Genomic DNA, 25,843 nt, shown 5'->3' with positions numbered 1-25,843 from the left:
GTCGAAGAAGGTTCACAACCTCAGAAAACGTGTCAAGTCCCCAATACGCATTGGGCCAGAGTGGCGGACTATGACCTAGACCCTTGCCTTATACTTAGTCTTAGAATGCCTTGAAGAATGTGTCATACAATATTACTTGTTATGGATATAACGCATGTGTACATACATATGTAGTAATTATTTTTTGTTGACAAACGTTTTATCGATTTGAATATTGTATATAACAAATTTTTATTGTTTCTTTAATTTTTTTTTATTTTCTCAGTTTTACATATTTGCTGTAAAAGAATAGTTAAATTTTACTTGTATCTACTGTTTGTTGACCCCTTAGAGGATGGAAAAAAATAAAAATAGATAAAAATAAAAAAATAAATAAAGGAAAAATAAAGGAAAGGAGCTGCCCTAAGTACAGAATGAACGTGCATATCTAAACAAAAATTGAGAGCTACAAATGGCGGATTTCTTTAGTGTTATACAATAATCTATCGATAAGTCATTATCGACATGCATAGGTATGGCTTGAATGTTGAAATTGTTAAAATAGTAATTTTTAGTATTAGAGTTGTCAGGGGGAAAAAATCGGAAACAAGTGGATAATTTTGTTACTACGAACTGAGAATGCCGTTTTTTTAACGAGGTGGAAATCTTTATAGATACCTCTGAGCCCAGGGAGACTCAGGGGTTATGTGGGGACTCTCCCCCCAGACTGAAGGGCCTACCCCATTAAAACCTCCCCGGGTTTACCTCCCGCCGGTTGAGTCGGCGCTGTGGAATGGTGCTCATTCACTACGACGACGCCCGGCCGCCCTAGCTTGCGCCAGGGCTTCCGCGCCAACGGAGGGGCAGGTCAGTTGTCCTCCGACCCGCCCTCCAGACCAATGAGGCCGTGGAATGCAGGCTCCGGAGTCCCTGTCCTAGCCTGCTCATCCCACCGGCTGCACACCTCTAGGGTGTGCTGCGCGATGTCATCTGCAGCGCCGCATTCATGGCACGACGGGGACGGTTCCCTCCTCGCCACCTTGTGCAGGTAGTAACCGAAACAGCCGTGTCCGGTCAGCACCTGCACAATGTGGTACGACAGTGGCCCGTGGGACCGGCTCATCCACTCTACGAGGACAGGTCGGATCGCCCCTATGGTACGAGCTCCATAGGGGGGATCCTCCAAGCCCTCTTTCAACCGGTCCTACAGGCGCTGCGCCGCGAGTCGGCGTTCCCGCTCGACCTCTTGGAGAGCGGGGCGCCCGATTCGGTCCCTCATTCCCCGCCGGTAGACGTGGACCTCCGCCAGGACCTCGGCTTCAAGGTCCCACGGCGGAGTACCGGCGAGGACGCATGCGGCAGTGCAGGCCATCGTCATGTACGCCCTGCACATTCGCAGGGCAACCACCCTCTGAGGCCTCCTCAGCAGCGATTTCGTCGCCGTTGATAATGCCCCACTCCAAATGGGAGCCCCGTATAAGGCCATACTCCGGGTATAGCCTTCTGCAAGGCGGTTCCCGGCCTCCCGAGATTGGACAGGAGCCGACCCAACGCCGATGCGGCGCCCACTATTCGGGGGGCAAGTTGCCGGAAATGCTCCCCGAAGTTCCATCGCCGGTCCAGGAGAAGGCCCAGGTATTTCATCTGAGACCTGACCAGGACCGATACTCCCGCGATGGAGATGTGGGCGCCTGCCGGCACCGCCTGCTTGGGGGGCGGCAGCTGCCTTTTTGGCCTTGCGGCCAACCACTTGCGACCAAGCCGTTTCTGCCAGGTCGGTCGTCGCGCCAGGAGCGGCGGGGAACTGAGAATACCTAGTAAATAAGTCTTGTTGAATCTAAATTAAATATGAAATCATCTATCAATAAACCTAATGATGGAATTGCATTATCATGTAATCTAGTTACATTCAAAGTTCTGTTAAAATGTGACTCTCCAAAATGAAACGAATAAATGAAAATGGTCTTTGATCCAATGTTTATATTCGGCAGTCCTATGATTTCCAACCATTCTTTTTTCATTTGTAGGCAAACTTGAAATAGTATAATAATAATAAAATAGTAAAAACCTCGTAGTGAATTATTTTAATAACAGAATATCGATAATATGTACGCTTCCAAGAACAACACTATCTCAAAATAATCGTTAACAATAATAATCAAAGTATACAAACACACAGGCAATCTGAAGAATCCAAAGCACAATTTGGCAAGATTTATGAATAAACTACTTAAATATGTCTAATTATATGAGATATTTAAGCTTTTGTGTGATTTATAGACGGAAAAGTAGCACGTGCCTGTACAATGTTACACGCGGTCGATTTTCGCTTTTTCTAAAGCCACATCCCGTAACGCTGCAGCGACGAATTTTTATTAATACTTAATTGTTCTCACTGTCAATATTTTTGTCCATTTTATTACAATTCATGCGAATAATTCAATGAAACACTTGGAAAAACATTGTTTTTGACAACCGTATCGTGTACCTCATGCGCTGCAAAATGGACACAATTGGCATTTAAGACGACGTTACGTATTTGCGATTCCCTTGTTTGACACAGACCAATGTAATGCTATCTCTTTTGGCTTAAGACAGCACGCAATACTTAAACAAAGACAATGACATGTTTATGTTTTCACCGTCGAAATGCAACATACACATATAACGTCTAATTTATATATGTCAACATAACATGTCCTTTGGTTTCCATAGTTTAAGGTTCACCCCACGGAAGAAAGAAAAGAATGGAAATGACATCAAGCAACATTTGTATCAAAACTGGTGTCGCCACACGCACACATTTGAAAATGTAATCTTACATTAGTACTAAGACAACATAATTTTTATTGGTTATAAATTATCAAACGAAAATAGACAATAATAAAAAACTTTTGGTAAAAAAATTTAAACCTATTTGGATCTAATAAGGTTTTATTATTACTAGTCACATAAAAGCTAAGAATTCTATGAACATAAACTTCTTGGAATAAAAGTAAAAAGTTGACAATCTACAGATAGGGATGTGACATTTAATTGATATCGACATTATGTTTTATAACTAGCGGAATATTGAACTAGGCATTGCTTTATACTTGCTATAATTAGGGTTAATCACGGAGTATATGGAAATGGCATTTAAAGCAATTTCTTCGAGACTAGCGTAGCTGACTTTTACACGCACACATTTGTTACCAAATACGCATAAGGTTTTACTACACGCAAATATTATTTGATATTAGCTACGCAGTCGTGTGCGTATACGTAACTACATGCTACAATCACAGTATTATTGATTTATTATACTGTCATCGTACTTTCATTAACCTACTAGATTTCCAGTCATTCCGATCACTGGAAGGGTTGAAATATTAAAACACACTCATCATAAAAATCTTTATTCTCCCAGAAACATGATATATTTGTTCAACAATTACCTCTTTCTGAACTGACTGAACATGACTACACCGATAGCGTCGACGAGCTTGTCAAGAAAATGAAGATGCTCATTTCCGAAGGCGAAGAAGCGTATCATTTGTTTCAGGAAAACTTGACGAAAAATAACTGCCAATGCCTCAGAAATGTTTTCACATTTAGATGAGGTCTATAATTTGCGACTCTGAGTTTCATGTCACCTGATTAACCAAATAATTTATTTCTTAATGAATTTTTCGGTTGTTATTCATATGCATATAATTTAATGTGATGTCATGAAATGCCTATAGCAAATGGTGCTACATTTAGTAAGTACCCTGCTTTTACTGCCTGTTGGTTCAGCCCATTTTCTCCTTTGAAAAGGATCCGGCGGGAAACTAAAAAAATCAATACAAAACTGCAAATGTAAACCATGCCTGTGATAAAACTAAGAACTCAATGACGTATAATAAGCAAGTAGGGAGATAGGAATCATGTAGATAAGGGAAAGAAAATCTCCAATCTCATAAAGTCTTCATTTGTTACTCCACGAAATTACGTGCATTGTAAAATTATCGACACTGTACCTCTTCTATCTATATTTCCTTTTTTTTTCATTAATAAATCTTTTTTACTTAAATTCAAAATTTTAAAAAACTATTGCTAGTGTTGGGACCAAACATATAAGTAATCAAAATTGTTAGCTTTTAAATACCTGTAAACAATTTATGTTTACACATTGGTACAGCATGATAAAAAAAATGTTGAACTAAACCAAACCCGGGTTTCTAAATACAGAGTTTCTACATATCGATAATTTGATTACATCACGCGGACCCGGTACCAAGTGTAATACGACACTAGTGCAAGCAATTCATTGAGGGTCATTAAAATTGTTCTTTTGACGGCGGCGATGGCTAGCAACCGATGTATATTGTTATTACCATGTTGCAAGAAAATAGTTTTGTTTCGAAGTTATAGTATTGTATTGTTGAAAATATTAGAAAATACAGAGTTTTAGTACTTACCGATGGAATGAAATCACTCCCGGAGTATTTTTTAAACTTTGGCTTCTTACGCGACGTGATATAATTGCACAATATCTATTTTTATAATTTGTTAGCATATTCCTATTTTTTCCACAAAATAATCATGTATCACATTTGAACGACGACTGACGCGCTGTTGACACTCATATGGCCGTCTGGTGATAAGCTAGGTAACGCGGACCCCGCCCACTAACCAGTCTATTACTAGTATTTATGTGGTCTGTGGTTGACCCAAATAATTAAAGGAAAAACAAAAGCTTTTGTTTGTTTTAACCCACGACGCAAAAAGACGCATTCATAAATAAGTTTGAAGCATTCTCCGTGTATTTATATTTCTGTCTGTAGCATCGTGTCTCCCAAGCGAATGGACTTATCTCAAAGCGTTTTTTTTATTTGCAAGTAATTTAATCGGGATGATTCTTTGTTTGATGAACATCTGTTCAGCTGTTTAAAGATCATGAGCTCTTTTCTCAATTTGAGTAGAGAGCGCAGTCACAAAATGAATATTTATTTTACTTTCATTTGTCCCACCGATTAGAAAATTGGTTCACTGAAATGAAAATTTTAGTAGCAGTAGAGATATTTCAAAAGGTGCGTTCAAAGAAATGCCGCCATCTTACCTATTTCTGCCGCCGAGCAGTATTGTGAGCATCACTGTGTTTCGGTTTTGAAAGTAAGGATGCTGGCAAGTTTTCAGGCTCGTGGGACTTTTTAACATATGTCTCAGGATGAAGGGCGCAGTGGCAATGCCCCTCAGACCCTTGCGATTTAAAGCTCTGAGTGGCACTTGGAGAGACGTGTCGCTTACCAGCAGGCGAGCGACTTGTTCGTTCAGTCACTTGGTAGCATAAAAAAAGTGTGTGTTGAAAACTGCTTTACGATCAGTCCATCCGTTTGGGAGCTACGATGCAACATGGACAGTTACACTGAAAAACTTTTTCCGTTACACTACTAAAAACAACGCTTCGTGGTGTAATGGCGTATGCGAATTTTGACAGCGAGTAGGGGAGATGCATAGGGGCACCTTTGAACATTTTTTACACATCTGGTTGTAAAATCGTAAATCATTGTTATTTATTTGTTTTGTTTGCTGCAGTAGTTAGACCTATTATTTGGCTATAACTGTTCATAATAAGCGCGATCAAACAGTTTACAATACTATCAGAATTTCCATTTTCGTGAAGGTACTCAAACGTTCAAAGTTGCCCCACACCTAGGGCAGCTAAAGCAATTGGATAAAAGATTGTAAATTTCCACTAGATTAATTATTTTAGAATTACTTTTAGCCTTAAAGTCATAACGCAATCTCTACCATCAACTCTCATAATGAAACGTACCATGCCGGGAAGGTAGGAACATAATATAATATCGTCAAACACATGCAACTCAAATACTGTAACAGATATGCTTTACAAAGGACGGAGTTTTGAAACTTTGTTGCCAGGGCCAAACTTGGAAAGACCGATTTGTTGACGACATTACGGTAAATAATATGTAACAAAGTGATTTATTTGTTTATGATAAAAAAGGGTTACAATAAAGTAACAAGATAGTATTTATTTTTCTAATTTATCTAATCTAATAATCTAATTATCGTTGCATAACGAGAGTTCTTAAGTAGATTACCGTTTTCGTAGGTACTAGATTTAGAAGACCTAATTATGTAATGATTGCATACAATTTAGCATAAATACTTTTTCTACGAGTAAATATTTGATGTATATTTGGTTAACAATCCACGACAACAAACTCAAACGAAAGACAAAACGCTACAGAACAAAAAAGCAAAGAGATAGAAGTGGCCAAGTATCGCATAAATTTTAACCAAGCATTTTTTTATGAAGGTTTATGGCCTGGTTGCAAGATCTTTAGGCCAATTAATCAATCTGGAGGCAGTACAGCGTTTGGGTAGCGATAGCGTCACATTTGATATTCTATTTAGCAAAAATGCGACGTTCTATTTTTGAAACACATTACATATTTTTGAAATTATTCAGATCAGTAGCGAGTACCGTAAACAATAGAACTTTGATTCAGAACGAACTCAAGTCCCCACTCGATGTCGGTGAGGATATTCAACGAGCTCCCGTCCATTTTAAAAACGAGGAAAAAAGTATTCACTGTTTGTAAATAAATTAAAATTACATCTTATTAATAAATGCTATTACAATTTAAATGAATACTTCGATGACAAATAAAAATAATAATATTATAATAAATTTGAATAATAAATAAATAATTAATGATATACTATAAAGTTATGCTATTGTAATCTAATTAAATTCAAACTTTCAAGTGACATAATTCTGCTAATTATATGACGTGTTTCTTATTATATGACATATTTTTTTATTTTATATTATTATTTGATAAATAACAATTGTAATTAATAATTGAAACCTCGGCCTACCTCTGCTCTTATTGTTATCCCTAATAAAGGGCACATATGTGTAGCATTACTGTAATTTTAAGACATGTACATGTTTTATGAAGGTTTATGAAGTTACTATTAACAGATTACCGCACAAGTAGAAAAATGCATTTTGATTCACTGTGAACCGTTTACAATGGCCAAAAATATAATTTTCCTTTTTTTGAAAATGAAAAATGGTATGGTGTGACGAAACAGCACAGTACCTTTGAATGGAAATGTGGGTGGTCTAAGTGACTATCGCCACTTAACCCGAGCCTGTAACTAGACTGTGCATTTTGTTGTGCCCAAGTCGCTTCGTATCGTACGTTTGCTCCACGCTGTTCTATTTGCAATAGACAAAGTTTCATCAAATTTAATTGAGTTCACGCTATGCTGACTGCGAATGTGTGTACATGGAGTTGACTCGAACTATATGGAGAGCTAGAAGCACCCAAAAGCACCTAAACGTAGCCTTTTTTCAAATACAACTGTAATACGCCGTCCAATAACTGTGACAATCCTTACAGTGAGCATAACGCGGTATATTTTTTTCACTGAAAATTACTAAATTACACGTAATCAGACTTGTTTGTTCTTACGAATGAGTAAATAGTGAAACTTAACCAATGTCACGATTTCAAAAGTAATTTGCTTGCCTATAAAATATGATTAATTAAACTTAACTAATGAGTTTTGAGGTGTATACCTAAACCGAAAGAAGAGATGCAGAAGACAGAAATAATACGTATTTCGTGATATTACAGAAGCAAACAAAAACTAGTTATAGATAAGTAAAAATAAAAAATTAGAAAATGAAATAAAAAGTAAGACAAAATATACATAAAACAAATTATTTACAAAAACAATGACAGTAAATTATAAAGATACTTTGTATAGATACAAAAACTCAGGACTTGCTATAAAACGCAATTTTCAGTTTGGATCCGTGTTGCCAGACATTTTTTGTAACTGTTGGCCCTCTCGCATAATATGTAAGTAACTTTTGTTTTTAAAGCAATTTTCGTAACTTTTGAGAAAGTTGAGATTTTTTCAATTGAACTGTATTTGTTATTGTAAATTCTAAATAGTTTGCGTACAAATTAGATAATAAAGTAACTCAGAGATTGCGCTAGCGAAATTAGGTCTACCAATATTTTTTAACATGCCTCCTTTTCATTGCTTAGGTATATATGTACCGTATATATATATACCGAAAATACTTAGACTTTCTGTTTAAAAAAGACTAGAAATGTAACTTTTTCAGTGAAAATGTACCTTTTTTGTAAAGAATCGTAACTTTCGACTCAAGGGCTCTGAGACCTTAGGACCCATGCATAGCCACTGCATGCAACTGCGTCACGGTACAGTGTTAATTTTAAAGTAAAAGAGGTTTGAGTTTTCCAAGCTACAGAGTTTATTGCGAGCTCAATATGGAAAAGTCACTATGAAAATATTTACGATTTAAAAAATCCCAAACTCAACGCCAAACAAACTTTGTTACAAACTCAATTTGTATTTAGTTACAAACTACATTATAACTTCATTATTACTAATAAAACGATTGTATTCAAACTTAGTTTCTAAATTTAAATTTCGGGCTATATGTGGTAAAACCCAGAAAATGTTTTATAATTGTTTCTTGCCTTTGTTTTGTTTTTAACTTTCTTTATGTCCAGTAATACGTATATTGGAAATATGTGGGAAGGCTTTTAAGCATTAATATGCTTAAAAAACTTCCCACACGGGCTTCTTCAGAGAAAGGGTGTAGTTAGGTCATACTCTCCCGTCACTGGACTAACGCGTACAGTGGACTTCACATATTTTCCAACGATTGTGATCTACATGTATTTGTAAAGAACACTTGAGGATCCTTGACGGACGCTTCACCTTTACTGTTAAGCATTTCCAAATGTACGAAACTTAGAAAACAAAGTCATGCTGCCGCCAAAAGGATTCGAACCATAAACCTCTCAAGTGAAAATGTAACCGTTATCCTACTGGGCTATCACTGCTGTATTGGTCATAAGAATAGGTTTCTTCAAGCTATCGGAATGGTGAAAGCATTCTTATAAACACAACTGTACTACAATTATTTCAATAAACCGACAATAAAAATGGAATATAAAAGGACGCACATTAGAAACGCAAATTTTCATAAAAAAATTATAATACACTGGTTTAGATAATTAGTTCTAAGTAAACAAACCACAACGAAGTATTTTATGAGGTATTACTTGGTTACTTATTGTAAAATTATAATGAAGTTTTTGAAAATGGTTCTAAATATACGATAATATTTTCACTTAATAGACAATATTTCGAACTACTTTTTAAAAATACTACTAAATATGTGATATTAATATAATATTTAAATAAAAATGTAAAAAAAACTCTCCTACGATAAACAGCCTAAAATCAAGGCTTTAAAAAGATGGCAGCTAATAACATGCGAACAAATTAAAGACGACAGCAGTAATACAACATATGAAACTCATTACTAAATATTATATTTGACCGACTAACCAAGTGACGCTGAAGTTTGTTTTTTTAGTTAATTACCTAGTCCTTTATACCATAGCAGCGCAATCGCGAACGCGCGCGACACATTTGCAAGCAGTCACAATTAGTGTATAGTCTGTTTCAATCCATTACTTACGAAAAGTAAACAAAACGGTTTGGTTAAAATTCTAAAGCAATCACTTTCATGTATGTTTTGAAGATTTCGACTTGATAACTCATCACCTTTTCCAACAATATTAATTTGAATAACATCGTAAAATCGTATTTGAAAAATGGTAGTCCAAAAGTGACGTAGTATGAAAAAGTCTATGGTTGAATAGAGCCGTGCGGAAAAAAAATATTAGGTTCATTCAACTAAAGTTTTTGTAATCGATGAGTAAATCGAAAATTTCAATTGCAATCGAACGAGTGTCTAAGTGTAAGGATTTGAAGGATGATTTAAAATTAACATTTCGGAAATTTTGTATGACTCAAACAAATCGATTCATTCAATTGGCCGTATAATTGACCGTCCATGGTCGGGTCAATGACTTGTTTGTTTCATTTTTGTTCAAAATGGATTGAAACGAAGTATAGTAAACGTACGTACCGTACGCACGCTGCCGCGCCAGTCCAGTGCTTATATAAGCGTCTAATTCGGGGGCATCTCCCACTTACTAATCCCACTTTAATGAGAAAATAAACTAGAAAACACACCGAGATAGTATTTGTACAAAACTCGACGTTTATACTTCTTGTACATATTTTTACTTTCTGGTTTTTACTTACGTCACCAGTATCAAGTTATCCGCTTAGTAATTTAAGTGCTTTTGCAGACTGTGCTATTCAACGAGTATTGTGGTGGTACAAGACGAGCAAATATAAGCTGCCCTATTGATTTTTATGTTTCTTGAAATTAACTTAAACGTAACTTAAAATATTTCGCTATTGTATTTTCTTATTCTTTTCTGCGTTTGAATAATAGGATCTTACAGCAACAGTTCTACGTCTACGTTATTCAAATATTAACACATACATTTTTCTCTTTTTGGTCTGTGGGCACCCTGGAAAACCCTTAGCTTTAAAATCGCCATTATGACAAATGGTATAGAAAGCTTTTCGAACGCATATCAACCTTTTTTATCTAATGTTATTTTTACCCTGGAAATCCTCATTTTAGTTACTTTTACAGTATGAAAATTTTTTCGCCTAGTTACCCTTACTTTCAGATCTTAGTTTTTAATTTCTGTTCAATAATTTAATTTTCTGACATTTTTTCACGGTAAATCGTATTTACGGTGGCCATTTTGAAACTCTCTACTCGTACATATAGATCACCTACTTTGATTGGCTAAAGATTATGTTATCCATGGGATAGGGCGCTGTATGTTGAGATATAAGTTAAACCCTAGTTCGGCTGTGTACCGGCTTTCATAAATCGTAACGTACAATTTTTTTCTTAATTATTGTTAAAAATCAAATAAAAATTTATTTCATTAATATTATTTACACTTCGTAGTGCGGTGTCCAAATATCCATAGCAACAGCCTAATTTTCGTTGAGTGCTGTTTAAACACACTATTAACATATGAATTGTTTAGTCAAAGTTTCTTAACCCCTTTGATGTATTTTAGACATAGATCTTAGCCATCTATAGCTATATGTAAATTACACACGTGTCATAATGCACCTTCTTCTTCTTCTTCTTCCTGTCCTTATCCCACGCTAGGTGGAGTCGGCACATCATGTATTTTTCTTCCACTCTCCCCTATCAGCCGTCTTTTTTATATTTACACCTTTCTTATCCATGTCATCTTTCACACAGTCCATCCATTTTTTCTTTGGCCTTCCTTTCCCCTTATATCCCTCCACATTCATACCTAGCACTCTTCTTGTCACATGACATTCTTCCCTCCGCATGACATGTCCATACCACGCTAACCTATTACTCCTCATCTTTTCCGTCACTGGCGCCACTTTCAAACTTCCCCTGATGCACTCATTCCTTATCTTATCCTTTCTCGTCACTCCACACATCCATCTCAACATTCACATTTCCGCTACATGCACAGTTCGTTCATCCTCACTTTTCATCGCCCAACATTCTAATCCATACAACATGACAGGTCTAATCATGGTCTTGTAAATTTTCCCCTTTAGCTTAAGGGGCATTCGCCGATCGCAAATAGTGCCTGTGACCTGTCGCCATTTCATAATACACCAACACCTAGAATATTTCAAGCGTAATAAATATTTAGAAAATCGTCTCACGTCCTGAGGAATTTACGCGAGACAAAGGAAAAATAAAGCAGTAGTGTCCGTGTAAAATCTACAACTTGATTAACCCACATTTTATAACAGATTGTCCTGCAGTTTACAGTGTCGTGGCTTGTATATGTAAATGAAGTTGTTCACATATAGCACGACACGATTAACTGTCGTTCACGATTTTTTATCGTCACAGTGGAAACAGCTAGAATGACAGTCGTCTGACGATAAAAAAACGTCGCGATGAAAACGTGACGACAGATTGTCGCAGCTCCTATTGTCGTAACGTTTTATTTCTCGCTGTCGGCACGTATTCTGCTCCCTGCCCTCCCCTCTCGTACCCCGCGCCCTCTGCTCGCTTTGCAGTGGCGTTGGGTCGTAGCCAGAGATGGGCAAGCGCCCGTGTTTTAACTCGGCGCTTTGTTAACGCCGGTTTTAAATAAGGTTAAAACCCGAATTCGAGGGCAAAAATATTTACGTCTAAATATTTGTTGTGAATTGAGTTTTGTTCAAATTTAATTATACATATTATTACAAAATATTTGTTGCTTCTGGACAGTTCGATTTACCTTTCTATTGAATAGATTCGCTTGAAAAGTCCATCAATATTTGATATAAAAAATTGTTAGATCGTATGCACTTCAATCGATCTTCATTGAGAAACCACGGGATTGACATATGGTGGGTATTATGTGGAGATGCCTCTTCTTCATGTAATAAAAATATAGAAATTAGTTACAAGTTATTGTATATTATGTTGTTAGTGTTGGTTAATTATACCAAATTCTGTACTCTTTGTTTCTGCCCACGATTTTGGGCAGAAATGGGTTAAAACTCGGAGCTTCGGGCAAAACCCTGGTGAAAACACGGGCGGGTTGATTGGGTTTTAACCCACGTCCCATCGCTGGTCGTAGCAGGAGGTCTACTATCGGTCTCCGTCCGACATCCGCCCGAAACAATTACTGTCAAATAAGTGATATTCGACAAAATTAAAAGACAAGTATCAAGTATGACGCTTCATTTGCATCACGCGTCTTTTCATTTGTTCAAGTATTGCTTATTTGGCAGTAATTGTATCGGACGGAGATCGAGAGTAGACCCCCAGGTTTTGACAATACCGAAAAAGCAACTTCGTATACCGTTTGACATAACCCTAATGGAATTCTTTTTAGTAGCCTTAGATGTACCCAAAACTTTCTTTTCTTTGTTTGCTTCCTCTTCCGCATTTTTAAAAAGTAATTCATTATTAAAATTTCGTGTTCATCCATTTCGAGCGAACAATAGAACATACAAGCGACTGCAGTGCAGTGCGATTCTGTCGTGCAAACGGCAAGGAGGCAGTCGTGAAACGATAAATTGTCGTCACGATCTAGTGGGAACAGCCACGACAGTCGTTCAACGATAAAAAATCGTCCACGGCAGATAGTCGTGATATGGGAACAGGCTTGACACGACAGTCGTCCAACGATAATAAAACGTGACGACATAGTGGGAACGCGCCCTAAGAGTTATTATTACACTTCGTCGGCTAAATTTGAAAACCCAGTAACTCCAGTTTTGGACGGAACTCTTTTTTAGTCTTCAAGCGGGTAATTACAGCTTAAAAACAAAGCTTAAAATATATCTTTAAACCTTTTCTAAATTATACATTAAAGGTCTAATAATCATAGATTGTCATATAAAATTATTTCTAGTAATTCTAATTTTGGGCTTACTCAAATGTAATTATATGCTCCTTACTAATTCAGCCCAGGATGTGTATTCACAATATAGGACATTCCACAATTTGTGAACATGTCATTGAAGTAATTGTCTTATCACATTCATTTATTTCTTTTTCATTATGTCCTGTCCAAGGTCTACACGATTCCCAGCCAGTCTTTTCTTTTACTTCGTCTTCCTTACCTACGCTTTATTTTTAATAATATGCAATTGTTGCAGGGCCTCGTACGTCTCCGTGCTAACAATAGTGGCTTTCTCCCTGGAGCGGTACTTAGCCATCTGCCACCCCTTGCACCTGTACGCAATGGCGGGCCTCCGCCGCGCGCTACGCATCGTCGCCGGCCTTTGGGTGGTGTCGCTTATATTCGCCTCACCATTCGCTGTCTACACTACTGTTAATTACCACAGTTATCCACCTGGTGAGTCATTGCCTATTATCAACTATACAGAAAGACTGTTTCAAATTTAAATTCTAGTTCTGTTTAATTATAAAGTTCCTACACTTGAAATTGTCACGTTCACTAAGCAGCAGCAAAAGCCCTCTCGACAAAGGCACCCTGAGAAGACTAACCAATCTAAATGTTTCTAAATGTGGATTTTTAATTTTACAGTGAATCGTAGCCTGATGATAAAGATCACATAAGCGTATAATTGTGACAAATTGCCAGCTTCTTTCTAACTTCTTTCAAATTGCTACAGAATCATTAAATTCCTCCCCTTCACTTGCTATTGATCTCCTAAAGGAAAATGTTAACTTTTGTGGCAGTTTATTTAATTTCCGTCATGTTAATCCACAAGACATCATAAAAGCTTTAAAAGCAATACATGTTAAAAAAACTGAAGATCCCTGGGGCACATCTAATTTCCCCACATTTAGCTGTAGCTTTCAATAGGTGCGTTGCCGAAGGTGTTTTTCCCGATTTAATGAAATACAGCAAGGTTATTCCCTTATTCAAAAGCGGTAGGAAAGTAGATCCTAGCAACTATAGGCCCATTTCAATTTTACCAGCTTTAAGTAGAATATTCGAAAAGGTTATGCTAACTCAATTGCTGTCCTATTTCGGTAGGAATCATATTTTTCATAGTGAACAATACGGGTTTACTTGTGGTAGATCGACTAGCGATGCGAAGGTAGCGTTACTAAAACACATCTTTGATGCTTGGGAAAGGTCCCACAACGCTATTGGTGTTTTCTGTGACCTTTCAAAGGCATTTGATTGCGTTGATCATATTACTCTTATTAGGAAGCTGGAACATTACGGTGTAAATGGAGAGGCGTCGAAACTTGTCTCGTCATACCTCAACGGTAGAATTCAGAAAGTAGACAGTAGTAGTAGTGGGGTGGTGCTTGTGCTTCCCACTTTCTAAAGCTGGAAAGAGCGCAGAGAACTGTCCTTAAATTAATAACCAAAAAATCGTTCCTATATCCAACTACTAAGCTGTACATGGACTGTGAAGTTCTCACAGTAAGACAACTTTATGTCCTTCAATTGATACTACGTAAACACTCTTCTCTCCCTTTAGATGTCAATATAATAAACAAACGCATGAAATATAGAGTATGTCAACCCATCCCTCATAAAACTTCTCTTGCGGCTAGACAGTACTATGTTCGCAGTTCCTCTGTATATAATATAAAATAAACAAAATTCTGGATATCTACACCTTACCATTAAGAAAGCTTAAACCTACATTGAAGGACTGGTTACAGAAACTAAGTTTTGCTGCAACGGAGGACTTAATTACTAAACCATGGTAAAGCTTTTATATACATAGTTCATATATATACATAAACTGATTTTTATGGACTGAATCCACACGTACACAAACACGCACACACACTAACACACACACTTACACACACACACACGCACACACACACACACACACACACTCATACACAGACACTCACGTTCCTTCACACCACACATAGTTTATTATAATTTATTTGTCATACTTTACCTGCACTCTCTTGTCGTGTTAAATGTCTTTGGCATTATAATGTCTGTAAGAAATCTGGAGGAAGACGTAGCGTCTGTCATACAGTTTTATTAAAAACTAGTACGGGCGCTATAGATCAACCATACTTAAAATGTTCCTTAAATAATGTCATGTAATTTTTAAGATACCATGTAATTGTATTGACTCAATAAAAAGATATTATATTATTATTATTATTATAGACATAAATGGAGTGACTTCTTTGGGTTCTCCGGTAAAAATGGGTGTTCCGCAGGACTCAATGCTTGGACCTTTCTTATTTCTGATTTATATTAATGATCTGCCCTTCTTTGTTAAGGACCATTGCGAAATAGTGTTGTTTGCTGATGACACATCCTTGATTTTTAAAACAGATAGACATGACATTGACTATGACCATATTAATGATACCCCCTCTAAGGTAATTTATTGGTTTAATACTAACAATTTATTGCTTAGTGCCAAGAAGACAAAATGTGTTAAATTTGAATTACCTAACGTAAAATCGACTGGTCCAAGCATAGAAATAAACGGAGAAAAGTTAGACTTTGTTAATAAAGCAGTCTTCTTGGGAGTGACCTTAAATAGTAAACTTCAATGGTTTCCACATATGTATGTCTTCCCTGGCCATCAGATTAAGCTCCGCTGCATACGCGAGTTTACCGATATTAGTACTGCTACACTAGTTTACTTTAGTTACTTCCATAGTAATGTCCTGCGGGATTTTCATGTGGGGTAAAGCGGCAGATATTCAAACCATATTTGTATTGCAAAAACGAGCGATTCGTTCTGTGTACCGTCTAGACTCTCGGGTTTCTCTCAGAGAAAAGTTTAAGGAGACTGGTATCATGTCTGTGGCATCACAGTACATTTACTCAAATATTTTAACTGTCGCTGTGGCCGAACGGTTACCATGCCGGACTGCCACGCAGAGGTCCCAGGTTCGATTCCCGGGCCGGGCGAAATATTTGTATGACCTACATTTGTTTCTCTCGTGAGTTTGGGTGTAAATTGTGCTTGTCTATATGTGTGTCCATGGCACCCGCGACACAGGGTTTCCCTAGTGCGGGGCTATGTTGAGTGTGTGTGTTATTATTATTATTATCATTATTATTATTTTATAAGCCCGTAAAAATATACATAATTTCAATAAGAAAGAAGATATCTATAATATTAACCTTAGAGCTAAGTCCAAACTCATGGTACCACGATTTCCTTTAACCAAGGTAAACAACTCTTCTATGGGGAACTGTATATGTTTTTACAATAAGATTCCGGAGCATATATTAAGTTTGTCATTTCTTAAATTTAAAAACTACATTAAAAACATTTTGATCGAAAAATCAAATTACAAAATTGAAGACTACGTGTTAGATAAAGATGTATGGAAAGACGACACGGCTCCAGAATCCACAAAAATTTGATTCAAAGTGTATTCCATAGCATTTAAATTCTTGTTCTTCTCAGGGAGGTCAGCGTAGTGAACGAGCGTAGCTTAAATGTGACGTTTTCAAGTGTAAATTTATTTTACCTATGGAATAAATAATCTTTGACTTTGACTTTGACTTTGCTAAAGTAACTTAATTGAACATTATATTAAATGATACCAAGAGATTTCTCAATTTAGATTCAGTCTAAACTGGTCTTAAATGAACTACTTATTTTTGCCGTTATGAAGTAATTTAAGCATTACTGCGTCCCGATTTTGAATGGTAACAGTGCTGGTGAAATTACAGGCACATGGGACCTGTCAACATATGTCTTAGGGTGACGGGCGCAGTGCTAGTGCATCTTTTTTTTATTATCAAATGACGGGACGAACAAGTCGTGCGCCTGGTGGTAAGCTACACGCCTGTCCATAACAGTTGCAGTGCCACTCAGAGCTTTAAATCGCAAAGATCTGAGGCGCACTGCCACTGCGCCCGTCACCCTGAGACATAAGTAGACAAGTCGCTTGCGTGCCTGTATTTTCACCAGCACCCTTACCCTTCTAAACTGGAACGCAATAATGCTAACATTACTGCTTGGCAACAGAAATAAGCAAGGTGGCAGTAGGTAAGACCGGTGCTGATGGAATTCCACCTACTCGTAATTGTGGTTGTGTTGCAGCTCTCGTGAAACCACTAACCATTATCTATCATGTCATTGTCTAGTGGTGTGTTTCCCTCCTTATGGTACATCAGGAATCCAATTATCTTCTGACAACGTCAATGTCACCAATTACAGGCTTAATGGTACACTGAATTGGATTGTTCAATTAACTGAGAGCTTGATGTACAGTCATCTCTATAGCTATCAATCACTAAGGACCTCAGAAACCCCGACTCATTAAGAATAGGTATTATTCGTGTCATTGGTTAGAAAGAATAGAGCCTATTCAACGGCGATTCGTGAAATGTTTAATTGCAAAATGCGAACTTCGGTCAGAGAATAAAAAAGTAAAGAGTAAAGTCACTCTCCGCCCCTCTCTTGCTTTAGATACCACACTGTGCCGCGCATATTATTGCCACATTGACGGAACGGCAACAAGGCTGACAGCGAGCCATTTGTTAAGGACAATCATCTAAATGGGATAAAGAAAGGAGTTTATTTCGTTATGATGCGATTTCACAACAGATTACTTAGAGATAAGACATTTAAAAGAAATACACTCCCGGACACGTAAGTCGAGCCACCTTGCATTTTCAGTATTAATTGGCCTAAGTTTAAACAATGTTTGATTGATCAAAAACTACAAAACTATTTTGAAATTGGTATACTAAACGTCATTTCCATCAGTCCTTGTTGAAAATTTGCATTTATAAAACCAGGAAAAAGTGTTTTCTTCAGTGATAATAATATTTTTGTGTTCTGCCCTTCAAGAATAAAAATGCCAAGTGGCTCGATTTATATGTCTGGGAGTTTATTTTATTAATATTTTTCCTTCCATCTAATCACAATATCAGAATTCTTTATTTATTTAATGTGTATGCCATAATACAAAAACAAGGAAAACTTAAATCCATTGCCCACCGTACCAAACTTGCAACAAGATACCCGCGAGTAAGGTCACACCACCCACCCGATCATTTAAAATTCAGCAGAAATAACACGATACATGAAGCTAAAAGTTGATGGTTAATTCAATGTATTTAAAATAAAAATTGCATAACATGTTATGATAGTATATAAGTACTCAAAGCAACGTTATGAAGTCCTGACTAAGGCTGAAAGCAATAAAAATAAAGAAGAAAACCTTGCCCAACATGCGCTTGAAAAATAGTTTGTATGAAATTGTCCTACATGGAGCAGAGCACACAAATACGGTGAGAAGGAATAGATACCTTAGATAAGGCTACGCGGAGATCAAAGTTCGTACCCCAGGTTAAAAGGCTTTGTAATTGAAATGTAAGTACATCTGAGGTAACCAGGTGCAGCTGGGTCAAACAAAATGGAGTCTCAAATGCAGCAGCAGTGCTAAGATCGCACTGCTTTTCCAGATAATACTGACCCTTTAATTGCCGCAGCTGGCACGACATTAAGAATTTTAGTGTATTATATTTGTAAATAATTTGGGACTTCTTGTAAACATTTTGTTCTGGTTTTTTGTTTTTCTATGTAATTGCAAACATTAATGGGGTTTTTTATCGTATCGATAGCATACTATTATGCTTGCCATGGTGGTGAAAGATTTTGCCAGCGGTGTAAGGTATTCGCTGACTGCTGCCCAAGGTGCGCGAACGTAGGTACAGGAAACAATGGTTCGTCGTGCGGGGAGACTCCTTTCATGCACCCCTCATTAATAACATTAATGGTTATTTGATCCAATAATCACCATTAATTAGGTCTAGGCTTCGTTATTGTTATGAAAAATGACTTCTTATGAACCTTTTTGCGTAATTATTGTGAAAATTGCCCTTTAATGTTTTATTAAGAATAAACGTCAATTATGTGGCAAAGGACTAAAAAATCAGTCATTATTAGACGAACTGGAATAAATCGTGTCCAAGTATGTCTGAAATATTTCATATCTAATAATTTGCTTTTGCTTTATAAATAACTGTGTGAGAATTCGACATTTTTTTATCAACTCCTCAACTAGCAACTCTGTGTTGTGAACTATGGGCCAAAACTATTTGGAAACCTAAGGAAAAGGATAATCTAGGACGTAAATAAATTGAAGATTGCCGAGAAAAAACTAGAGGTATTTACAAATTAAGGTAAATAAAAGCAACGCTGTTTGTGTTTTCCACATCGATTTTTATAACACAAAGACCACCAAATTTGGCACCCGTCCGCCATTTACGGGTTGATTCGATTTAAAATTCTTAGTGTTAATTTATGCACCTCCAAAGAAATAAGTATGGGAAATTTACAGGTTAGTTTTCGCTATCCAATTTCGGTGGTAATTTTTATCACTATTTAAGTAACCGAGTATATTATTGTCAAATATTAACAAATACTTCATAATAATATCTGGAACATTTGAATAATAAAAATTGCCACTGAAATTAGGTAGAGAAAACAAACCTGAAAATTACCCAACCCTGAGTTGAGATGCCGCTTAACATGATTGTAACAAATTTAGTACCTGGTAAATTTCTACAAAAATTCATATGCAAAGTAACTGGTGTCATAAATGAAATAAATTCCTAACTTCATTTGACTTAAGCCAAAGAAACGATGAAATGATTTTGGCAAAAATTTCTCTGCAATAAAAAGTAGCCGTTTGTCATTCTGAACGACTTTAGGCCTCTTATAAATTGTAGTTATGCTACTCTTTGCCTCTGTCGTCTGTTATTTCATGGAATATGGCCTTAAGTCTTTACTAAAATTAATTTTGTACTTAGTTTAATGTGCACTTAAATATCACGCCATTTACACTGAGAACTAAATGGCTTTTAAACGATTTCGAACTTTCACCTCGTATTAATTAAAACTAGGCTCTAATCACTGCTCTTCTCCCATCCAGGTTCAGGCAACTATTCAGTGGAGTCAGCGTTTTGCGCGATGCTGGAGCTGCCGTCCTGGTACCTGTGCGAGCTGAGCAGCCTGCTGTTCTTCATCCTACCGGGGCTGATCATCCTCGCGCTCTACGTCCGCATGGGCTTGCGCATCAGGTACGTTATGGGGTATGTATCATGACATTTTTTTGTCTCCTGTTAAAGGAATGAAGAAAACAGTTAGTAATGAAATTTTTCAACACATTTTTCATCACAAATTTTTCCATATTGTTCAGGATATTAAATAAAGTTTTTTTAAATTGGAAATTGCCCGTGGAACTGAACAAGTCAGAAATAATTTTTTTATTAAAATGGTTTTTCCAACTTTACGACGACGTCCGAAAAAAAATATTTTCAATAATCAGTTGATCCGAAAATTGTTTTTTCTATAGCGGTGATATCTTCGTAAAGTAATTGAATTTTTTTGAAGCCAATGTTGAACGAACACTTTAATTCTCTAGATAAATCAATAATTAAACATTAGATTAAAATTAAGTAAGTAATTTTAATCTAATTGTTTTGAATTGGTTAAGTTACGTAAATTATTTCAAAAAATATTTATTAACGACAGATTTCAAGTGCATGAACAGATTACCAAAAAAAATGTGGGGCATGTGTTCCAGTTTCTGCTTTAGATTTTGTTTCAATTATGAACTAACCTTTTTTTATAATACCAAGTGACGGGACAAACAAGTCGCGCGCCTGATGGTAAGCGACACGCCTGTCCATCTCAGTTAGAGTATACTCAGCTTTAAATCGCAGAGATATGAGAGGCACTACCACTGCGTCTGTCACCCTGGGACATAAGTTGACAAGTCCCATGTGCTTGTAATTTCACCGGCACCCTTCCCTTCTTAACCGGAACGCTGTAATGATGACATTACTGCTTGGCGGCAGAAATAGGTAAGGTGGCAATATTTTTCTGGACGAGCAATTTCACAAGGAGCTCTTGAGGAGAACCTTTATGCTTGCGTGTGAGTATGTGTGTAAATTACTACGAAATATTATTCTTCGTTTCGTTTTATTTTGTAATACACTCAAATACGATTACTTCAAGTGTTTCGGTGGATGTTATGGAATTTATTTCGCGCTTTGTTTTTTTTTTAGTAACGCAACAACATTGCTTCCTTCTGAAATTCATCAATAAATATATAGCGGCTTTTGAAATTTTCACGATAAGGAAAACAGAACAACAAGCCATTTTCTCAGAAATGTTTTGAAGAACGTCCTACGAACTCGTGACGGTTATACCCTCGTGTCTAGTCCTTTTGCAATAACCTACTTTCTGACGTAGTAAAACAAAGTACTATATTCCTTTTATTTTAATATTGCATTTCATACTTGCGTTATTCTAAAAACTAACATTAAGAAAATGTATCTAACCGCGAAACCTTGTAAGATAAAGACGTGCACTTCTTGATAAACAAAGAAGATTAATTCACGAGATTAATTTTGCATAAGATTAGACGCGTCTCTCCTTGCAGATCCCTCGGGAGCCGATGGAATGCTTTAACTTTCCCTCCGACGATGAACCATTGTAAATAATTTTTGGGAAATCTGATGCTTTTTACTCTTACAAATTATGTCAAGCAATTTCTATTTGAAGTTAAAGAATTTATTTTCACGTTCAAACAAAATTTTGGATTATACAATATTACCAAGCGTAAGTGGCTTCCCATGGGTTATAAGTGAAAATTCGAAAATCTTAAAATAAACTGACGGAAGGTGCAGCTTTGTTCGCCGTGACTCGTGGTCACGTAACCAAATAGGTGGACACGCACTGATCCCCAAGACTGCTAATCTTAAATCATCTCAGTTGTATATCGATAGAGAGTTAGTAGTAGGATTTTGTACGTTTGGTATTCTGTTCAAATTTAAGAGTAGTGGCTACCCATCGAGCTGCTATTCAACTGCCATTCCAATTTTTTGATATTCTACTTTACAATGGTGAATGGCATGAGATGGCACAAACATATTGTACTAATATTATTAGGTATATGTACGACCGAAAGGGAGACGTCGAGCGAAACAGTAGTAGTAGGAGAGGTCCTTGTGAAAGAGTTCGACCAGGGAAGTACTACCACCTTACTTATTTCTGCCACCAAGTAGTAATGTCAGAATTACTGTGTTCCAGTTTTGAAAGGTAAGGGTGTTTGTGAAACTACAGGCACATAGGACTTGTCAACGTACGTCTCAAGGTGACGGGTAGTGCCCCTCAGATCTTTGCGATTTAAAGCTCTGAGTGGCACTGTAACTGTTATGAACAGACATTTACTTGATATTATAAAAAGAAATAGAATTGTTGACACTGCTGCTTCAAATATGGCTGCTACTTATGGCTGATAACGCACGCTGGGGGTCTTACCTTCTTTTTCAACAACCTGATGCAGAGGTTTCACAAACAAAAACACCTTAACACTGATTTAGTTACGAATTAAACAAGAAGTTCGTGAATTATAATTGACTTATTCACTCTTCGTTATCAATTTGTTCAGTCAGTCATGAAATAATAAAGTCAAAACAAATTAATTGATTGCAATTAATTTCTTTATCCACTTACTTGAAAAAACATAAGATAGACCGGATTTCGAAAATACGAAATGTCACGCGGTGAATTCACAGCGAGCGGCCGCGTTTGGTTATTCACTTTCCAAGTGACTCTCAAAAAAAGCCCATATTGTCAATGCACGCACGTTTATAAAGCATTGACCATCAGCTTAACAGAACGAGCTGCCAAACTAACGTGACATTTGTAAACAAAGATACCCTGATGGAGACTAGATAATGTCATTCACAGATAGCTTAGTAAATCAAATCAAATTAGTAAGACAACAAGCGATGTGTGCCATCTTTTTACGGTTAAAGATCTACTGACTGCTGTCGACTATTCTTTTCACGCTCCCAATTCTTTGCATACTGGAACCTTGTACATTTCTAAAATCTGACCCCGCACTCTGCAGGGAAAAAGCGGTTGTTCCGGAACTTAATCTTCGCCCTAGAAATCCTCAAATGTTCTCCAATTCCGACATTTTTCAACTATTTACTTATTCTGGAAGCAGATTTTCAACTTTGGAACAACATCTACGTTAGAATATATACACTTTGACTTCGCAACAAGTTATATTTATCCAACAAGGAGGTCGCCAACCCCAATATATAAAACGAATCCTATTTTTATAGATCTCTGTTTCTCCTATAGTGCACTATAAAGTGATGAAACCTACTATTAACGCGTGCGATCTTCCTTTGGTACTGGCTATCCAACTTAGATAGCTGTTTTTATAATCAAAGTGTCTTTATTTCATAATTACTCTGGAATATTAAACAAGTTGTTGATACAATGAATATTACATTACAACAAAAAGTCTTGTAAAGTAGCTCTCATTGTCTTAGCGAATGGAACTAACTGAAACTTCTAAGATGTTCTCCGAATTTGAGTTCTCCTGATATTCGAGCGGAACTGGAAACTTCGACCAGGTGCTACATTGTCGCGAAGTTGTTAATGTAATAATAGGTATAGGGTACAAATTTTGCGTTATACTTAGATATTGAATGAAGGACTTCTTGGAAATAAGGTTTCAACAAAAGCGTATTTTTTTATTATTATTGGCTCAAAATAACGTCATAAATTACGTTAACATGCAACATAGAATTTTTTCCATCATTGTTTTGAGACACTGCGACGATTTTAGAGCGTCCTTCCTGATGCGATGGAAAAAGATACCTATACTATGTGGGTTGGTTGCAAAGTATTACAAGAAAATTTGCTTTTTAAAACAAACCAACATTCCGGTATCAAAAGCTCTATTTAGTGCGTGATCTTACCGCAATAAAAAAAAATGGCAACATCGTTTAGCAACTGAAATAAATATTATCACGGGGAGATTTATCACACATTATATTGCCATGCTAGGGCCACTGATTTCGTTTTCTTACGGCTTCGAGCGCGGCGTTCCGATCTTCAGTACCTCCCACCACTTGTTGCTTTTCGAGCGCTGAGGGTTGACTTATGTCTATTGTAAGATTCTGAAACTACCAAAAAGTATTTGCGGTCGACGTCTGCCAAGGTTTTTGCGAAATTCGTCTCCTTGTTCTTACAATTTTTTTTCACAGTGTATTAGCAGATATTTTTCTTATCCCGACTGCTACGTATACTACCAATGATAACTACGCCGCGTGGTCACCACATGGCATATTTCATTGATAGACGCACTCAGCTAGGCGTAAATCCGCTGTATAAATTCCAATATACGTTTAGATGTGCTGAGAGCTCCATTAGACACAAGGTATGGCATGTTTAATGGCGATCGGAATTTAGTAGTGCCTGTCAACTATCTATCACTTTTGTCTCTACATTCTAATATCATATCATATAATATCAGAGTGCTACTCACTGTTTCAGTTAAATTACTTTTTAATGATGTACTAGAATGTCGGTTAGTTCAATTAAACAAAGGAGTTATAACAGATTTGTAAACCAACAAGCCCTATTTATTCTTTTGAGACTTGAAGTAATTAAAGCCAAAATATATTTAACTTAATTTTTAAAATTAACCATAGTGAGTATATACTGCCTTGTAAACCTTTATTTTATTTAAATAAAGCTTTTCAAGGCCCTAAACCTGTCGTTAATGTAATTAAAATTGTATTGCCGCGCGAACGGTGCGAATTGGAAGGCAACCAAAGTCGACAATGTGCACTTGTCGCTTGAGACAAATTTACTCATTGATTGATTACAGTTTTCAGTTAAAACTGCTTAAATAGAGAAATAACACCGGATAATATGCAAACGGTGAATACAGTGGGGTTTCTTTGCTTACTTACGTGATGTGGTGATTGTTTGCGTAACAGATTAAAAATTACAATTTCGAAATTTTGTTTATTCAATTCATTGTGTATTATTTAATAAACATTGATTGAATAATCGTTTTTATTTATTATAAACACTGTTTCGACTACGTTTTAGATATTTTTATAATTTTCCAATTGAAATATTAATGTGAATATCACGACTTTTTAATACAATAATAATCAACTATTTTTGTGCAACTAGATACTCCACTAGGTTGTTATAATTATTAATACAAACATCATGCGTTAAGAAATATTTTATAAGTTTCTCGCATAATAGCGCTACGACAAAAAAGTCACACCACAACAACCACGTGTTCTCAACAATCCTCATGTAACTGAGCATGCGGAGTCGTTACAGCTTCGCAGAGATATAGCGTCCCTTAGCGTATTCTATCGCCTGTACCACGGTGAGTGCTCTGAAGAGTTATTCAACCTTATCCCTTCCTCTCCTTTCCATCAGCGGACCACCCGTGCCGGACTGCGTTGCCACAGTTGGACGGTCAGTTTAATACCGTCCCGCACTAAAAAGTTTGGCAATTCGTTCTTATGCCGAACCATCAAATTGTGGAACCAACTCCCGGCGCATGTATTCCCTCCCCTCTATAACATCGGGTCCTTCAAACGTAGTGTGAAGAAGCATTTGGCCAGACCGGCAAAATGATAGTGACGGAGTGAAGATATTT

General features: G+C 36.7%; 1 protein-coding gene across 1 annotated transcript in view; it reads left to right on the top strand.

Annotated features, from left to right (window-relative positions):
* The window catches only part of LOC113227649 (neuropeptides capa receptor), a 133,465-nt gene that overhangs the window by 85,209 nt on the left and 22,413 nt on the right, over positions 1 to 25,843 (top strand). Inside the window, exons 3-4 of the mRNA XM_026460612.1 lie at positions 13,564 to 13,763; positions 20,276 to 20,423. Of these exons, the coding sequence (XP_026316397.1) occupies positions 13,564 to 13,763; positions 20,276 to 20,423 (348 nt within the window). The remainder of the gene's footprint in view (positions 1 to 13,563; positions 13,764 to 20,275; positions 20,424 to 25,843) is intronic.

The sequence above is a fragment of the Hyposmocoma kahamanoa genome, unplaced genomic scaffold (genome assembly GCF_003589595.1).
Source record: "Hyposmocoma kahamanoa isolate Upper Pololo Valley unplaced genomic scaffold, ASM358959v1 212, whole genome shotgun sequence".
Lineage (NCBI taxonomy): Eukaryota > Metazoa > Arthropoda > Insecta > Lepidoptera > Cosmopterigidae > Hyposmocoma > Hyposmocoma kahamanoa.
Note: the sequence above shows the minus strand (reverse complement) of the source record. Positions and strands in the feature narration are given on the sequence as shown.